Source organism: Ovis canadensis, chromosome 19 (assembly GCF_042477335.2).
Source record: "Ovis canadensis isolate MfBH-ARS-UI-01 breed Bighorn chromosome 19, ARS-UI_OviCan_v2, whole genome shotgun sequence".
In the NCBI taxonomy this organism is placed as follows: Eukaryota; Metazoa; Chordata; class Mammalia; order Artiodactyla; family Bovidae; genus Ovis; species Ovis canadensis.
The window spans coordinates 68,450,981-68,466,177 of record NC_091263.1 but is presented as its reverse complement, the minus strand read 5'-3'; the positions used below and the strand labels follow the sequence as shown (position 1 = coordinate 68,466,177).

Here is a 15,197-nt window from a genome sequence, read left to right as displayed (position 1 = left end):
TGTTTCCAACTCTCACATTCTAAGACAGTGAGTCTCAAACTTAAGTGTGCCTAAGAATTCCCTAGAGATTTGTTAAAATGCAGAGTCCTATTCAGCAGGTCTGGGATAGGGGCTGAGATTCCACATTCCTAGCAAGTCAAGTTGATGCTGGTTTGAAGTGTACACTTAATGACAAAATATTTGGATTTTGAACTGTCAGGAAACTGTTATTAAAGACTTGGAATTTGGCAAGAGACTAGCGTCTGGGTGGTTTGCTGGTCTGGGGACTATCTGGTGCATATTTGCACACAGTGTCTTCTACTGACCATACATAAACTCTTTTAGGAAAGTGGGTGGTCAGGTATCATGCTTTCCTGACACCCAGCCCAAGTGTCAAGTGAGGAAAACACTTTATTTCCAGCTTTAGCCAGGTAATTCCCCTCCCAGAGCTAGACCACGGATGTGGTGGAAGATGTCTTAACCACCACATGGTCCATTAAGGATCAAGAAGTTGAGAAAGGAGGAGGATGGACTTCGAACCGTGGCCTCAGGTTTCCTCCAGTGGTCTTTACACCACGTGCCGCCTAGGGGCACTAAACTGATGGCTTTCACACGTCTGCTGCAATTAAGAATCTGATTCTTGTGCGTTCAGAGTTTTGCAGTCACCAGACTCTGGGTGGAGTACTGGGTCCAAAGGCGGGGCTTGGAGACAGGAGGCGGTGCCAGTGACCGAAGAGCGGAACCCGGGACTGTAGTGCTGCGACCCCGGCCTCAAGGAATGCCGGGAGTCGAGACCAGGCAGCGCTCCGCCTCCTTCGACTCTGCTACCGCCTGTCTGTGTCTGTGGCGGCCACTATCGATAAAGTTGTTGTTCTGCCAACATGGCGGCGCCCATGGTGACTGTCCGGGCCGTGTTCGCCTAAGGTGGGAACCGAGGAGTAAGGAGCCGCAGGCCAGAGCCTGTGAGCAGGTAAACCCCTGACCCGGGCTCAGCGGGACGCGAGACGCAACCTGATCTCCTCTCTCCCCAGATCGATAGATTTCGACTTGCCGGGAGCCAAAAGGGAAAATGCGGTCTGGGTTCGGTGATCTCGGAGCTGTGCAGTTTCCTAATTGGAAAAGTCTCTGAGGTCCAGATCTTAAGACTCTTTGAGCCACCGACTCCGTTGATAGCTCTGGGCCCTTTCCCAGAAAAACATATATATACTCAGTTTTGTACTCAAGTCCCTCTCTCCACTCTTCCATTACCCCAGTTGGTCCCTGAATCTTTGCCCACCTCATCTCGTGACCCACAGATGATAGTCACAGCATGTTAGGGCTCGATGGTCCTCAGAGATCATCTGGATTTACCCCTTCATTTTAAGGAGAAGCTGGTGTTCTGGACAGGAAATAATTTCTCCAAAGTCACATAGAGATTTAGTTGTTTTGTTTGCACATAACTTGGCTCCTTGTTAATTTCCCAGGTACATTTTTGCAGATTTTCTTTTGGGCGCATGCTGTGTCCTGTGCTTTCCCCACATACTCTGTTTCTTTGCCTATCTTTTCCTACTCTTCTCCTAGGTTTCTCTGTCCCTATATGATTGTCGTTTTGGGTCCAGTTCTCAGGCCTCTCCGATGGTCACATGCTGGTACTCCCACTATTCTCAAAAAACTTAAACCCTAAGTGAAGTTGAGGTCAGGGCTGATTCTTAAAGAGGAATGGAATAATGGGGATTGATGCTTTGGAAGGATGTAGTAGAAGAGACAAGGTTCCAAACATCTAGGCAAGGAGCTGGATGTGATAGAGCTAAGGAAGAAGAGGGCCAAGTTGATCATAGCACAATACACGAGTCACACCTTTCATATTCAATGTAGGGGCATGGTGCTCGAATAAAATGACTGCTCTTTATCAGCAAGAGGCAGTGTCCATTAGGGCTTTGGTGGTGGAGTGGCCCATAGCAGGGCCTGGAAAGTAAAAGAAGGGAACTGAACTGAACTCCAGGGCTGCAGTAAATCTTAACCCTGAGTGCACTGTGTGCTGAGTCTGCCTGAGTTTTGGGGTTCCCCTAACATTAAGGGTGTGGACTTTTCTTAAAGGATCTTGACACATATATTACATTGCTCCCCAGGGAGGTAGAATCAATTTACATTCCTCCAGCAGTGTATAAAAGTGCACATTTTTTTTTCATAACAAATTTTTGCCAATGTGATAAGCAACATGTTTCCTTGTTATTCTAATGTGCATTTCTTTGTTTAGTTATAAAGTCATTCTTTTTTCTTATATTTGTAAGTCATTTATATATCCTCTTTTCTTCTTTGCCAACTTTTAAAATTAGGTTTTTGATGTTTCTCTTTTTATATGTGAATTCTTTATAGGGAAGGGTAATATTTTTTTGTAGTTTTAGCAGTTTTCTTTCAGCTTATTGTTTGCTTCCAATTTTGTTCATGGCCTTTTGTTTGTTTATTTGTTTGACTGCACTATTCGGCATGTGTGATATTCTAACCAGAGATCAAACCTGTGCCCCCTGCATTGGAATTGTGAAGTCTTAATAGCGACCTCCAGGGGAGTTCCCAGGTTCATGGTGTTTTTGATATGCAAGTTTTTTACATTTTTTAGAGAGTTTTATTAATATTTTTCCTTTTGAATTCTTTGATTGCTTTTATGCTAGGATGGAATGTCCTGCACCTTGTACAGAATTAGCACATACTCTGTTTTTTCTTGTTCTATGGCATTTTTAAAAATTCTTTAATCTATGTGGCATTTACTCTGGACTTCCCAGGTAGCTCAGTGGTAAAGAATCCAGCTGCCACTGCAGGAGACACAGGAAACCTGGGTTTGATCCTTGGATTGGGAAGGTTCCCTGGAGAAGGAAATGGCAACCCACTCCAGTATTCTTGCCTGGAAAATCCCGTGGACAAAGGGGCCTGGCGGGCTGCAGTTCATGGGGTTGCAAAGAGTCTGACACAACTGAGCACACACGAGTAGAGTTAACCAGCATCAAAGCAAAGAGCTTGTAAGACTGTGGTTCAGGTCAGCTTTGTATTTTTATAATTCCATCCTCTTCCATTCTTTCTGTGTCTCCTTATGTGTTCTTAAGGAATGCAGTCTAAGAGAGAAATTGCAGGTATCTCTGTGCCCTCTGCTAAGTTAACATTCCTTAGCTTGCAAAGATATAAAAACACTGACTTAACTATAGAACCGTAAAGTCCATGACTCTATGATAGTTCTAATTATGTAGAAATCAAACTCCTCAAAATAAATGTAATTGCCTTAATTGTACAAAATGTCTGTATATATTAGGTTGGTCATATGAAATAGCTGATAGTCAACTAATTATATAGTTTACCCTGGTATCAATAGTCGAATCTACACACTTAAAAATAGCCAAGCCTATTAGATAGGAAAGTGAAAGAAAGTGAAGTCACTCAGTCGTGTCCGACTCTTTGTGGCCTGGTGGACTGTAGCCCACCAGGCTCCTCCATCCATGGGATTCTCCAGGCAAGAATACTGGAGTAGGTTGCCATTTCCTTCTCCTGGGGATCTTCCCCAGCCAGGGATTGAACCCAGATCTCCCACATTGCAGGCAGGTACTTGAACCTCTGAGCCACCGGGGAAGCCCTGGTGGATAGGAAGGGAGGTGTTTTGCTTGTTTGTTTTATTTGGTCTGTTTCTGATTCCACCCACAAAGAAGCAAGAGAGGTTGAGTACAGTGAGAATTGGTATGTCAAGAACTTTTGCAGACCCACTTGTAAAATGTCAACACTTGTGATGCCATTTTATATGTGTGAAACTCGCTTATATAAGTCTATAATGAACTCTCTTGGAAGCATTTATGACCTGGAACCTTTGCTAAATAGACTAGACCCCAGTGGATGTGGACAAAATTTTCAGAGGATCAAGAATTAAATCTAGCTTCAGTTCAGTTTAGTTCAGTTCAGTTCAGTTGTTCAGTCGTGTCCGACTCTCTGCGACCCCATGAATCGCAGCACGCCAGGCCTCCCTGTCCATCACCAATTCCCGGAGTTCACTCAAACTCATGTCCATCCAGTCGGTGATGCCATCCAGCTATCTCATCCTCTGTCATCCCCTTCTCCTGCCCCCAATCCCTCCCAGCAGCAGAGTCTTTTCCAGTGAGTCAACTCTTCGCATGAGGTGGCCAAAGTACTGGAGCTTCAGCTTTAGCATCATTCCTTCCAAAGAACACCCAGGACTGATCTCCTTTAGAATGGACTAGTTGGATCTCCTTGCAGTCCAAGGGACTCTCAAGAGTCTTCTCCAACACCACATTTCAAAAGCATCAATTCTTCGGCGTTCAGCTTTCTTCACAGTCCAACTCTCACATCCATACATGACTACTGAAAAAACCATAGCCTTGATTAGATGCACCTTTGTTGGCAAAGTAATGTCTCTGCTCCAGCTTAAGAGTGGCAGTTTTTTCCTTCATTTTCTCTCTGGTTTTGAGAGATCTGTTTTCATTTGTTTCTGCACTGTAGCGAATGCTGTTATGTAGGAAGGCAGAAAGTTTAGGCTGTTTAGTCATACTTCTTAAATATTTGATGAACTGTCACCTCAGGCTTTAGCATAATGATAAATCATGAAGCTTCTTCCATGAGGTCATTTCTGGAATTCACTGTTGGAGGAAACCAGTGCAACATTTAAGCTGAATTTTGAATCGCAGCTGGATGTCTTGGTGAGCCCTGTGGATTGTTTTCCAAAAACCATAGTACTCATCCCCATTACACATGCTGTATATTTATTTGTCCTTTCTTTCTGTTTTTGGCGGGTGGGGGAGGGTGGGTGGGTATATTTGCTGTACAGTGTTGTGTTAGTTTCTGCTGTACAGCAGTGAATCAGCCTCACGGATTTCCTTCTCATGTAAGTTACTACAGAGCATCGTTGAGTAGCATTTCCTGTGCTGTAGTCTGTTGTGATTAGTTATCTGTCTCATACATAGTACTGTACATGTCAATCCCAATGCCCCACTTTACACCACCCTGCCCCTCTCATCATTTGTTGGTTTCTTACCTGTTTTTCTCTGCTAGTGTATAAGTGCCATGTAAGAAGGGACTCTATTTTTGTTCACTGCTGTATCCCCAGTGCCTGGAATAGTATGTGGACCTCAATAAATATTTGGTAAATGAATGAAGTAAGTGAATAAGAGTCTTCTAAATAATGGTTATTTCCTGGCTCAGCCTACGGAGTATATTTAACTTGTAGTGTGTATGAAGGATGCTGATCATAGCTTAGAGTCTCCGGTCTTCCTGGGAGGCCTGTGTTCAAGAGCTCTTCTGATATTTGAGCCTAAGGCCAAGCCCAGATGTGCTTAGAGCTCTTTAGAAGACTGGATGATGGGATGTGAAGCCTGCCAGACAGACCCTAGACTGGTCTAAAGGCAAGGGAGAGGCCTCCGCTGCTCCCCATGCAAGCTGTGACGTTGTGGCTGGTGCTGGCCCAGGTGGTGGTCTCCTTTTGTTCCTATGGGGCTTTTGTATCTTTGCTGTTTGGGAGCATAGAACATCTTTAATATTTTCCATTAAAAAAGTTTGTGTTTTTCTTGACTGCACTTCTAAAATATTCTTTTCAGGGAAAGAAATCATCAAAATAAGAGGAAAGCCTGTGAATGCTGGCTGTGCTGAATGGAAGGAGGAGCTCCCGGAGGTTCTGGGTGGCTCACATGTGTATTTTCCACTCTCTCTTTCAGGCCCTTTCCACCTTTTGAAGAATGGCTCCTTCTTGGCAGAGGCTGGGTTTATATGCCTGTCTTCTGAAAAGGCAGCTACACGACGGGCCAGATGTCATTAAGTGGGGAAGGAGAGGGATTCCAGGATGGTCCCGAGGGATTTACAGTGCCACGGGAGAGTGGACCAAGGAGTATACACTGCAGACAAGAAAAGATGTGGAGGAATGGTGGCATCAGCGAATAAAGGGCCAGGCCTTCAAGGCTTCAGAAGCAGATGTGAGTATCCTACGAGACACTGGAAGGGTTGAGAAGAGGGGTGAAGGGCGTGGCCTGGGGTCAGATTGCCTGGATTCAAATAAGTTATTGAGTATGTGACCTTGAGCCAAAGAACCAAATCTCTCTAGGCGTCAAAATTTTTTTTTTAATTGAAAATAAGCAGTGGTAATAGTAGTGCCCACCTGCTTCCCAGGATGCTGGTGATGGGTCACTGGGATGAGACCAGGATGGTGCTTGGAGGAGTCTCAGTGAGGTGCGCGTTCACATGAGGGGCATACGGATGGTGCCACACTGGGCATTCTAGAGCTGCATTTACTGGGGGAGCTCACCCAGACAGGAGCTATAGCAGATGTCAGCTTCTCTGTGGTCCTCTGCCCGGTGGGGCGACATGCAGGGATTTGGCAGAGTCAGATAGGAGACTCCGGGAGGGGCATGTGGGCCTCTCAGCTGTGGACTTTCAAGTGGCATGTTCTGAGAAGTGTCTCTCCTGGCCCTAGAATGATCTTGGCCTCCAAACCTGCTCTGCCATCTTGGTTTGGGAGGTCCCAGCCCTTCCCTGGTGTAATCTGGAGCTGGGGTCCAACCTCATGGTCACAGGTATATAAGTTAGTGGACTCTTGGCTTCTAGTCTGTCTGCACCAGCTCAGCGCTCTACCTGAATTAATTGTCTTAAAGCACTTGGCTGTAACCAGTTTCCATGGCATACTCTGCAAGAAGTCAGCTCCTTCTCTGGGAGGCCGGCCTGGTGGGAATCAATCTTAGCTGTGTTAACCCTTACCTCTCAATATTGGTCACAATATGGAAGCTGTGGTTTGTTACATGAAATGTTGAATTTGATTAGAGTATACCACTACTAAGTACAGTTTTACTCTTAAAATTCTGACCATTCTTTCATAATAGTTACCAGTCAAATAATATAAACTTTATGTTCGATTGGGGCTTCCCTGGTAGCTCAGATGGTAAAGTGTCTGCCTACAATGCGGGAGATCCAGGTTTGATCCCTGGGTCGGGAAGATCCCATGGAGAAGGAAATGGCAACCTACTCCAGTACTCTTGGCTGGAAAACCGCATGGACCACTATGTTCAATTAAAGAGATTAGGACAAAGGCAAGCAGTTGAGTAAATATGTATTTGCCCAAGACCACAGTGTGCTAGAATCACCTTTCCTGATTCTCCTCTCTTATCAGACTCATTCTTTCTATGAGATTGATCATTACGAAAAATGGGGGGTGGGTAGCTATTTGTGTTAAACTGAAGGATGGTTTTTTGCATCAGTTATGAAGAAAATCTGGTATTGAAAGAGATGTAAGTAATATGTGAAATGATAAAAAGGAAGGTTTAAATGAAATGCATGATTATACAATGAAAGTTTAACTTTTACCTCATTAGGAAATGAAAATTCTTCATGGCAACATGACCAGACTAATGTAGCTAAATATATTTTGGAAGCAGACCTTAGGGAGAAGTTTAATTCTGAATGAGGAACATAAAATTAGCTTCTTTTTCTTTTTTCTTTTGGTTTAGATTCAGTGGCCTCCAAACATTTTGAAGTTGTAGCTTTTTGTTCTTGTGACATTGCATTCTTAAGTGTATGGTTTTCTAAAAAATTAAATGGATCAAAGTAAACTATGTTTGACTAATTGGGTAAATAGCCTTAGGAACATTTTGGGTGATCCCTCGGTGGCATTCCGTCAGGGTTTGAATTGGAAAAGGGTAAAGCAGAGAGAATGCTAGATAAGGAGTCTGGAGCCTGGGCAGTACTGCTGGCTCTGCTCCCAAATTCACTGTGCTCTCAGCAGCATTTAACCTCTCTGATCCTCAGATTCTTTGCATTGTTTATCCCACAGAATAGTTTTGAAAATCAAAGGAGAAAATAAGATTAAACGCATTTTACAAACTGAAGTGTTATATAAATGAAAGATGCATGCTAAGTCACTTCAGTCTTGTCAGACTCTTGGCAACCCTGTGGACCGTATCCTGCCAGGCTCTCCTGTCCATGGAATTCTCTAGGCAAGAATCCTGGAGTGGGTTGCCATCCCCTCCTCCAGGGCCTCTTCCCAACCCAGGGATCAAACCCACACCTCTTATGTCTCCTGCATTGGCAGATGAGTTCTTTACCACTAGCACCCCCTGGGAAGCCCCATGAATGAAAGATAGAAGAAGATAAAAATGTGTGGGGTATCTTTGACAGGAATGAGACCATGACTAGATGCTGGTAGATTTTAAAGCATGTCTATAATCAGCCTCACTCTGGTAGTAGCTACATTTGAAATCCACTGGAAATGAGTCTCTAGAAGTTGAATATTTTACCATCATCATCATAGTCATCGTTATAAAAAGAACTTTCATTTAATGAGCATTTTAGTTTGTTAGGCACCATCTTTCCTTTCCTTATCTCATTTAAATTCTGAAACAGCTCTGAAGGTGCATAGTCGTATCCTCATGTTGGAGTAAGAAAACTGGGAGGGAAGTTTGGTCAGTTGTTGAGATGCATAACTCACTTGTTGTTCAGTCGCTAAGTCATGTCTCACTGTTGGTGACCGCATGGACTGCAGCATGCCAGCCTCCCCTGTCCTTCACTATCTCTTGGAATGTACTCCAGCTCATGTCCATTGAGTCAGTGATGCCATCCAACCATCTCACCCTCTGTCCTCAGTCTCAGTTGTGGCACAACCCAGATCCAGATACATTTGAGTCCTAAGCTCATGCTTTCACCAGAAACCTTTTGTCTCACCTTTGATTTACAGATTGTGAGCTGAGCCCGGAAAAACAAAGGAATTTGCCTGAGGTTTCACAGCTAGTGGCAGAGCTTGGACCAGATCCCAGGCTGCAAGCTTCCACTGAGTGGTCCACTTCCCTCCATTCGCTAGTCTCAGCGAGAGTTTCAGAGCATGATCCAGAAAGAGGCAGAAGTTATCTTTCTTCTGATGTCAGAAGCTGACAAAAATAATAGGACCCACTTATATATAAACCATCTATTTTCCACCACTTCCAATCTTAATTTCTATTAAAGGCTTAAATTCTTACACTTTTATATAATTATGAAAATGTCCCTTTCAATCAGATTCCTGCTCAATTATAATCTCCCAAAATTCCTTCCTTCTACCCTCAGAGAACACAATTCATTTCACTGTCACAGAGGAAAGTGACTTAGTTCACACAGAGAAACAGAAGGCAGGGACAGGCAGTGAGCCGAACACCTTTTCTGCAATAAACAAAAATATCCATGAATAGTAAAAACTTTTGCTAGCAGTACTTTTCTGTATCTTCTGTGGACTCAATACTCCGAAATCACTGCAGATGGTGACTGAAGCCATGAAATTAAAAGACGCTTGCTCCTTGGAAGAAAAGCTGGGACCAACCTAGACAGCATATTAAAAAGCAGAGACATTACTTTCCTGACAAAGGTCCATCTAGTCAGAGCTATGGTTTTTCCAGTCGTCATGTATGGATGTGAGAGTTGGACTATAAAGAAAGCTGAGTGCTGAAGAATTGATGCTTTCGAACTGTGGTGTTGGAGAAGGCTCTTGAGAGTCCCTTGGACTGCAAGGAGATCTAACCAGTCCATCCTAAAGGAAATCAGTCCTGAGTTTTGGAAGGACTGATGCTGAAAGTGAGGCTCCAATACTTTGGCCACTTGATGTGAAGAACTGACTTATTGGAAAAGACCCTGATGCTGCGGAAGATTGAAGGCGGGAGGAGAAGGGGACGACCGAGGATGAGATGGCTGGATGGCATCACCAACTCGATGGACATGAGTTTGAGTAAACTCTGGGATGGACATGGAAGCCTGGTGTGCTGCAGTCCATGGGGTCGCAAAGAGTCGGACATGACTGAGCGACTGAACTGAACTGAACTAGCTCATATGTAATGAATTCCTCAGTTTTGCCGTAAGTTTCATCTTTCTTGGAGAGACATACAAAAAAAGATATTAATGAAGAAGCTAGATATAGAAAATGTTTGGGGTAAGACTGTTAAATAAACATAATTTTTAAAATATATATCATAATAAAAACAAGGTGATTATAGTAAAAAATGCATTTAATGTAAAAACTTTAAAATGAAAAACTAGAAATAGTGTATATCAAATATTTTATTGTTTTTTCAGGTCCCAAAGAACTCTGTAATAACTGTTTTCTTATGTTCCTAAAAATTCCCCAAAGAGAAGCAGTAGGCCTAATCTATGTCAACGAGTAAGGCGGAATCGAGCGGACAGTCTGCTTATTTCTCATTCTGTACCAGGTATCAGAATGAGGTCTTGCACTTCCTTTGAGGGAGTTGTTTACAAGCTGAGAGGATCGTCTATCACTTGCCTTCTTAAAGAAGAGAGTCCTGAATCCCCAGTGACTCCTGAATCTCAAGTTGTCTCTCTCGCTTCTGAGATTTTCCTGAGTTATGGTTCCACAGTTTCCAGTTAAAGTGCATGATCAATGTGAGGCTTTCCATCCATTTCTAGAAATCAATAGGAGCTGTCACTTTAGTATTACAGGTTTCCAAGTTTATTATGCAAACTCGTTATTCATTCACTTTTCCCTTCCCTTCATTCAGGCAACTTGACTTGCCACACAGTCGATCATTTCTAGAGAAAGCAGAGTATAGAGAAAAGTGCCACTCTGGTCTGTCTTGCCACACAACAGATTTGTCCACCTTCTTTGCTGAGGGAAGTTTAAAGCAAGGGGTCAAGTGAGATTTGGAAAGAATTCGATTTCTGGTTTCTTCTGCTCCCCTGATTACAGTTGGATGTCAATTATCAGTCATGCAAATAAATACTTAGCACAAAGCACTCCCCTCCCCCCCCACAATACCCACTCACACACAAAAGAATGGTCATGAATATTCTGTTTTGCATTTGTTTTCATTAATTTTGGAGAAGCAAAGCCTTGAAGAACTCTTGCAGAGCTCTCAGAAGGCAGTAAGAACAGAAAGAGAAAACAGGAGAAAAAAAGTAGTGATAACATCAGCGGATCCAGACACTTAGCCGACTAAACAGAAGCAGCTACCTGTTCTCTTCCTTTCTTCAGAGGCATCCCTTCTCCCCCGTGTGAGGATTTAAGGCTGGGTGTGGGAGACGCTCCTGCCACCTGGACAGGGTAGTGAAGTGTGCCGGGAAGACTGCCCGTTAGTAATCAGTGATCTCCAAAGGCCTGTTCTCAGGCTTCAGAGCACAAAGGCTGACAGTCATTTACCCAACAGTTTGTTAAACTAAGGGGTCAGCCAGGAAGGTGGGGATTGGGGTGGGGTTAGATGGGTAAAACATCCTTGCCCTTGAACAACACTTCCTTAAGGTCCCCAATAAGGAATCAATTAAATGACTACCTCCTTCCCTCGTGTGTACAAACTTGTGTCAACATTCACCATTATAAGAACTAAGGTCCCAGAGGCTGGCGTTCCAGCGAGGACGTCCTGCCCTGTGTCCGTGGTGTTCCAGTGCATGAACCCTTTTCCTGTTTCTCGTGATGAAGCTGTGCGCCTTTGGATGCTGGAGAGTTATGTAACCCTAGCCTGAGGCTGCCTGTAGATCACTCGCTGGGAACCAGCAACCTGGCTAAGATTGTCTCATTGCCTTCCCATTTCAGCTTTTTCTGTTGAAAGAGAAGCTCCCAGTATAGCAGAGAGACCTGGAACCTGAACCCGCGCCTGGGGACCCTGCTCAGCCCAAGTCTGCGTGCAGCCCCCCGGGATTCAGGGAGGGGCTCCATTTTAGACTTGCCACGTCTGATTCACTATTGTCTCCATGAATTTTATGGACACATACGTCAGAGCTTCGTTTGGAAGAACATACAGTTCTTTTAAGTCCTAGATAGCTGTTCTAAAAGAGAAAAAGGCAGATTTAAAAATAAGTAGGGGTAATTAACACTGTGAGGTTGTTTGGCATTATTTGGACATTCTTTAGGATAACCCAGGGCTTCGAATTTTGGTATTTGGCATTTTTGTCCATTTACCTTATGGGAATGTTTTTTTTTTTCTTTTTCTTTTTCTTTTTTTTAAAAGAAAGCTTTTGAAAATGTTAAATTATTACCTTGAGTAAAATGCCAAAATATTATATGCGAACCTAGTTCCCTGTGAATGATTAATAAATACTCGCTGTATTTTTCTGTCATCCTTTCCTAGAAATCAAAGCCCAAGTTTTACGTGCTTTCCATGTTCCCTTATCCCTCTGGCAAGCTGCACATGGGCCACGTGCGCGTGTACACGATCAGCGACACCATTGCACGCTTCCAGAAGATGAGAGGGATGCAGGTAAGGCCCGGTGCCTGCTGAGGTGGCACTTCCCTGTCCCACTCAGGACAGTAAGAATGTAGGACAAAGGAGACACCCAGTCTCAGTTAAGATTAGGGCAGCTTTGAGAAGCTCAGGGTTTCCTCTGATGCATTGGAGGACGTAATAAAGCATCAAGATTAATTGAGGGGCAGCCGTGTATCGGGTATTGTTCTGGGGAGGGAGGTGAGGTGCTGATGCAGTGGAAGGGTTTATGCCCGTGGGTACCATGTTGATACCACCTCGGGGAGTTCACGACGTGGTGGGGCTGATATCGCTCAATAGACAGGCACTGGAGAGGGAAATGAGCCCAATAGAACAAAAGAGGAGCAAATGCTGTGAGTAGGAGGCAGAGCCACAAAGAGATTTTTCTCCTTGTATTTTGATATTCTCTGTCTTCTCTAAGGAGCACATATTTATCTTATAATGGAAAAAGTCAAATTTTCATAACACAAAAATTTGGGGGGAAGTAACAGCCCCGCAGGAGCTGGGAAAGACTCCCTCATAGGGGACCATCTGACGCGGGTGTTGATGGACAAGGTGAACCTTCCTGGGAGAGGAAGAGAAGGACACTTCCATGGCTGGTGTGGGTCAGACCCCTTTCACTGCCAGCTACCCAGAGCCTGCACTTAACTCCTCGACAACATATCATCTGCAAGACAAGGTTTCAGTGATCGTAGTAGCTTCTTGAACAACTTCTAGAGAAGGGCAGCATCAAAGAGGGGGGGAAAGCGTGGACCCAGCAACCAAATGGCCAGCACTCAGGTTCTAGCTCTTAACACTTAGTAAGTAGCCAACCTTTGAGTCATTACTGATTAACCTCTCTAAACTAAGACCTAGTTTTCTCTCATCCATTAAAAGGGGGTAAAATAGTACTTGCCCATTGGCCTTTCCCAAGGATTGAAAGATGATGACTGTGAAGCGCTTAGCGCGTAGCTGGCGCGTAAGCACAGAACCAGTAAGTACTGTCGTCGTCAGCAGAGGGCTGGAGCCTGCCGCACCCGGTCCTGAGACCCATGCACACCTCTGCCCAGCTCTGTGTTAATTATTTGTCACCTTAGTAGCTCGGATTCCACCCAGGATGGGAGTATTTACATCATGGAAATCAGCAGAGCCTGCAAATCAGGGCTTTTTCTGCTAGAGTCCATTGTTAAACATTTACCTGCACTCCCCCTGGCTGTTGCTGTTATTAACCTCTCAGGGTCTGTATAAAGGGTATCTGCTGCCTCCCAGTTCTTTCTGAAGATTTTCTTTTAAAGTGTTAAGTGCATCCATTGTCATAATTGGTTTGAAAATTTGTGCCGAGCTGACTCTGGCAGCAAGAAGTATTCCTAAAAAGGAAGTCAAGATACTGTGTCTCTCTGTCCCTCGAAGAATTAAGGACTTTTACTGTCAGATTCAGAGATTTGCCTTCTACAAGGGCCGTCTCCCTGGGCTCTGCCAGGTGTTATTTTTCCCCGATATTGCTTTCCGTCACTTCTGCAGTGTTTATTGGAAAGAGGTGGTGCAGAATAAATTGGCTCTTGTCAGGAAGAATATCTGACTGCTACTTCAACTAGATTTAATCTTGTTTTTTTTTTTTAACTTGAGCCAACTTATTTTGAACAGTTAGTGAGTACAGACAGTTGCTGCAGATTAAACTTTTATAGCAAAACTGTGTGTTTATGGTACATTAGCAGATAGATGGTTGAGTGGGTATAGGTGGAACTCTGATTCTCTTGGATGAACGAGACATTAAGACAAAGCTCCTGGCAGAACCCCAGGCCCAGACTTACTGGGACCCTTACAGACAGTTCAAGCCCGAAAGACAAAATGGAGTCCCTTAGCAGTAACTGAAACCCAAGGTCAGGCTGGACTCATGGATCAGGCAGCCCAGGTTTGACCCTCGTTACATCTAGTTCTCGATGAGTGACCTTGCATGAGACATTGAATCCGTTAAAATAGGGATAATATTTATTCTTCCCTTCTGGGTTGTTGTTCAGGATAAATGAGACAGTACCTGTGTCTGGCCAATAATAATCGTCCAAAAAGAGTGGAAGTCTCCAAATCACTGTGGACGTAGCTTAAGCCATAAAATTAAGATGATTGCTCCTTGGAAGGAAAGCTATGACAATCCTAGAAAGTTTATTAAAAAGCAGAGCTCTTTGCCAGCAAAGATCCATGTAGTCAAAGCTGTAGTTTTTCCAGTAGTCACATATGGATGTTAGAGTTGGACCGTAAATAAGGCTGAGTACTGAAGAATTGATGCTTTCAAACTGTGGTGTTGGAGAAGAGTCTTGAGAGTCTTGGACTGCAAGGAGATCAAACCAGTGAATACTAAAGGAAATCAACCCTGAATATTCATTGAAAGGACTGATGCTGAAGCTTAAGCTCCAGCAGTTGGGCCTCTTGATGCAAAGAGCTGACTCATTGAAAAAGACCCCGATGCTGGGAAAGATTGAGGGCACATTGAGAAGGTTGCTGCAGAGAATGAGATGGTTAGATAGCAACACCGACTCAGTGGACAGGAATTTGAGCAAACTCTGGGAGATAGTGAAGGACAGGGAAGCCCAGTGTGCTGCCGTCCATGGGGTCTCAAAGAGTTGGACACGACTTACTGACTGAACAGCAACAAATGGTTATTTTGTAAGTAAATCAGATCAGTATAAATTCCCTTCTCGAGGGGATCTTCCTGACCCAGGGGTTGAACCTGAGTCTCCCACGTTGTAGACAGATTCTTTACTGTCTGAGCCACCAGGGAAGCCCTGCTCTGGGAAGTCACATAATAAATGAAATTAATCTAACTCATTTAATAAATGACTCTGTACTCTCTTCTGCCCACTGCATGGATTTGCCTTTTGAGAAGCATCCAGACATTGCCTGCTATTTGTATCATCTATCCTGTGACTTGGTTGGTGCCTAAGATCACCCTGTGTTATTTGGTTTATGGTATCTTAGTGACCAGCAGGCACCTAGGGTTCCCTGCATTCCTGTTTCAGTTGCTCTCTTTAAGATGATAAACTGTCTGTGGAGCGGGAGAGTATT

At 44.0% G+C, this 15,197-nt stretch overlaps 1 protein-coding gene across 1 annotated transcript in view; it reads left to right on the top strand.

Annotated features, from left to right (window-relative positions):
• Positions 1–684: 684 nt before the first annotated feature.
• LARS2 (leucyl-tRNA synthetase 2, mitochondrial) overlaps positions 685–15,197 on the top strand; it is a 145,693-nt gene continuing 131,180 nt past the window's right edge. The window contains exons 1-3 of the mRNA XM_069560888.1: positions 685–949; positions 5,661–5,915; positions 12,027–12,155. Of these exons, the coding sequence (XP_069416989.1) occupies positions 5,682–5,915; positions 12,027–12,155 (363 nt within the window). The 5' untranslated portion in view covers positions 685–949; positions 5,661–5,681. The remainder of the gene's footprint in view (positions 950–5,660; positions 5,916–12,026; positions 12,156–15,197) is intronic.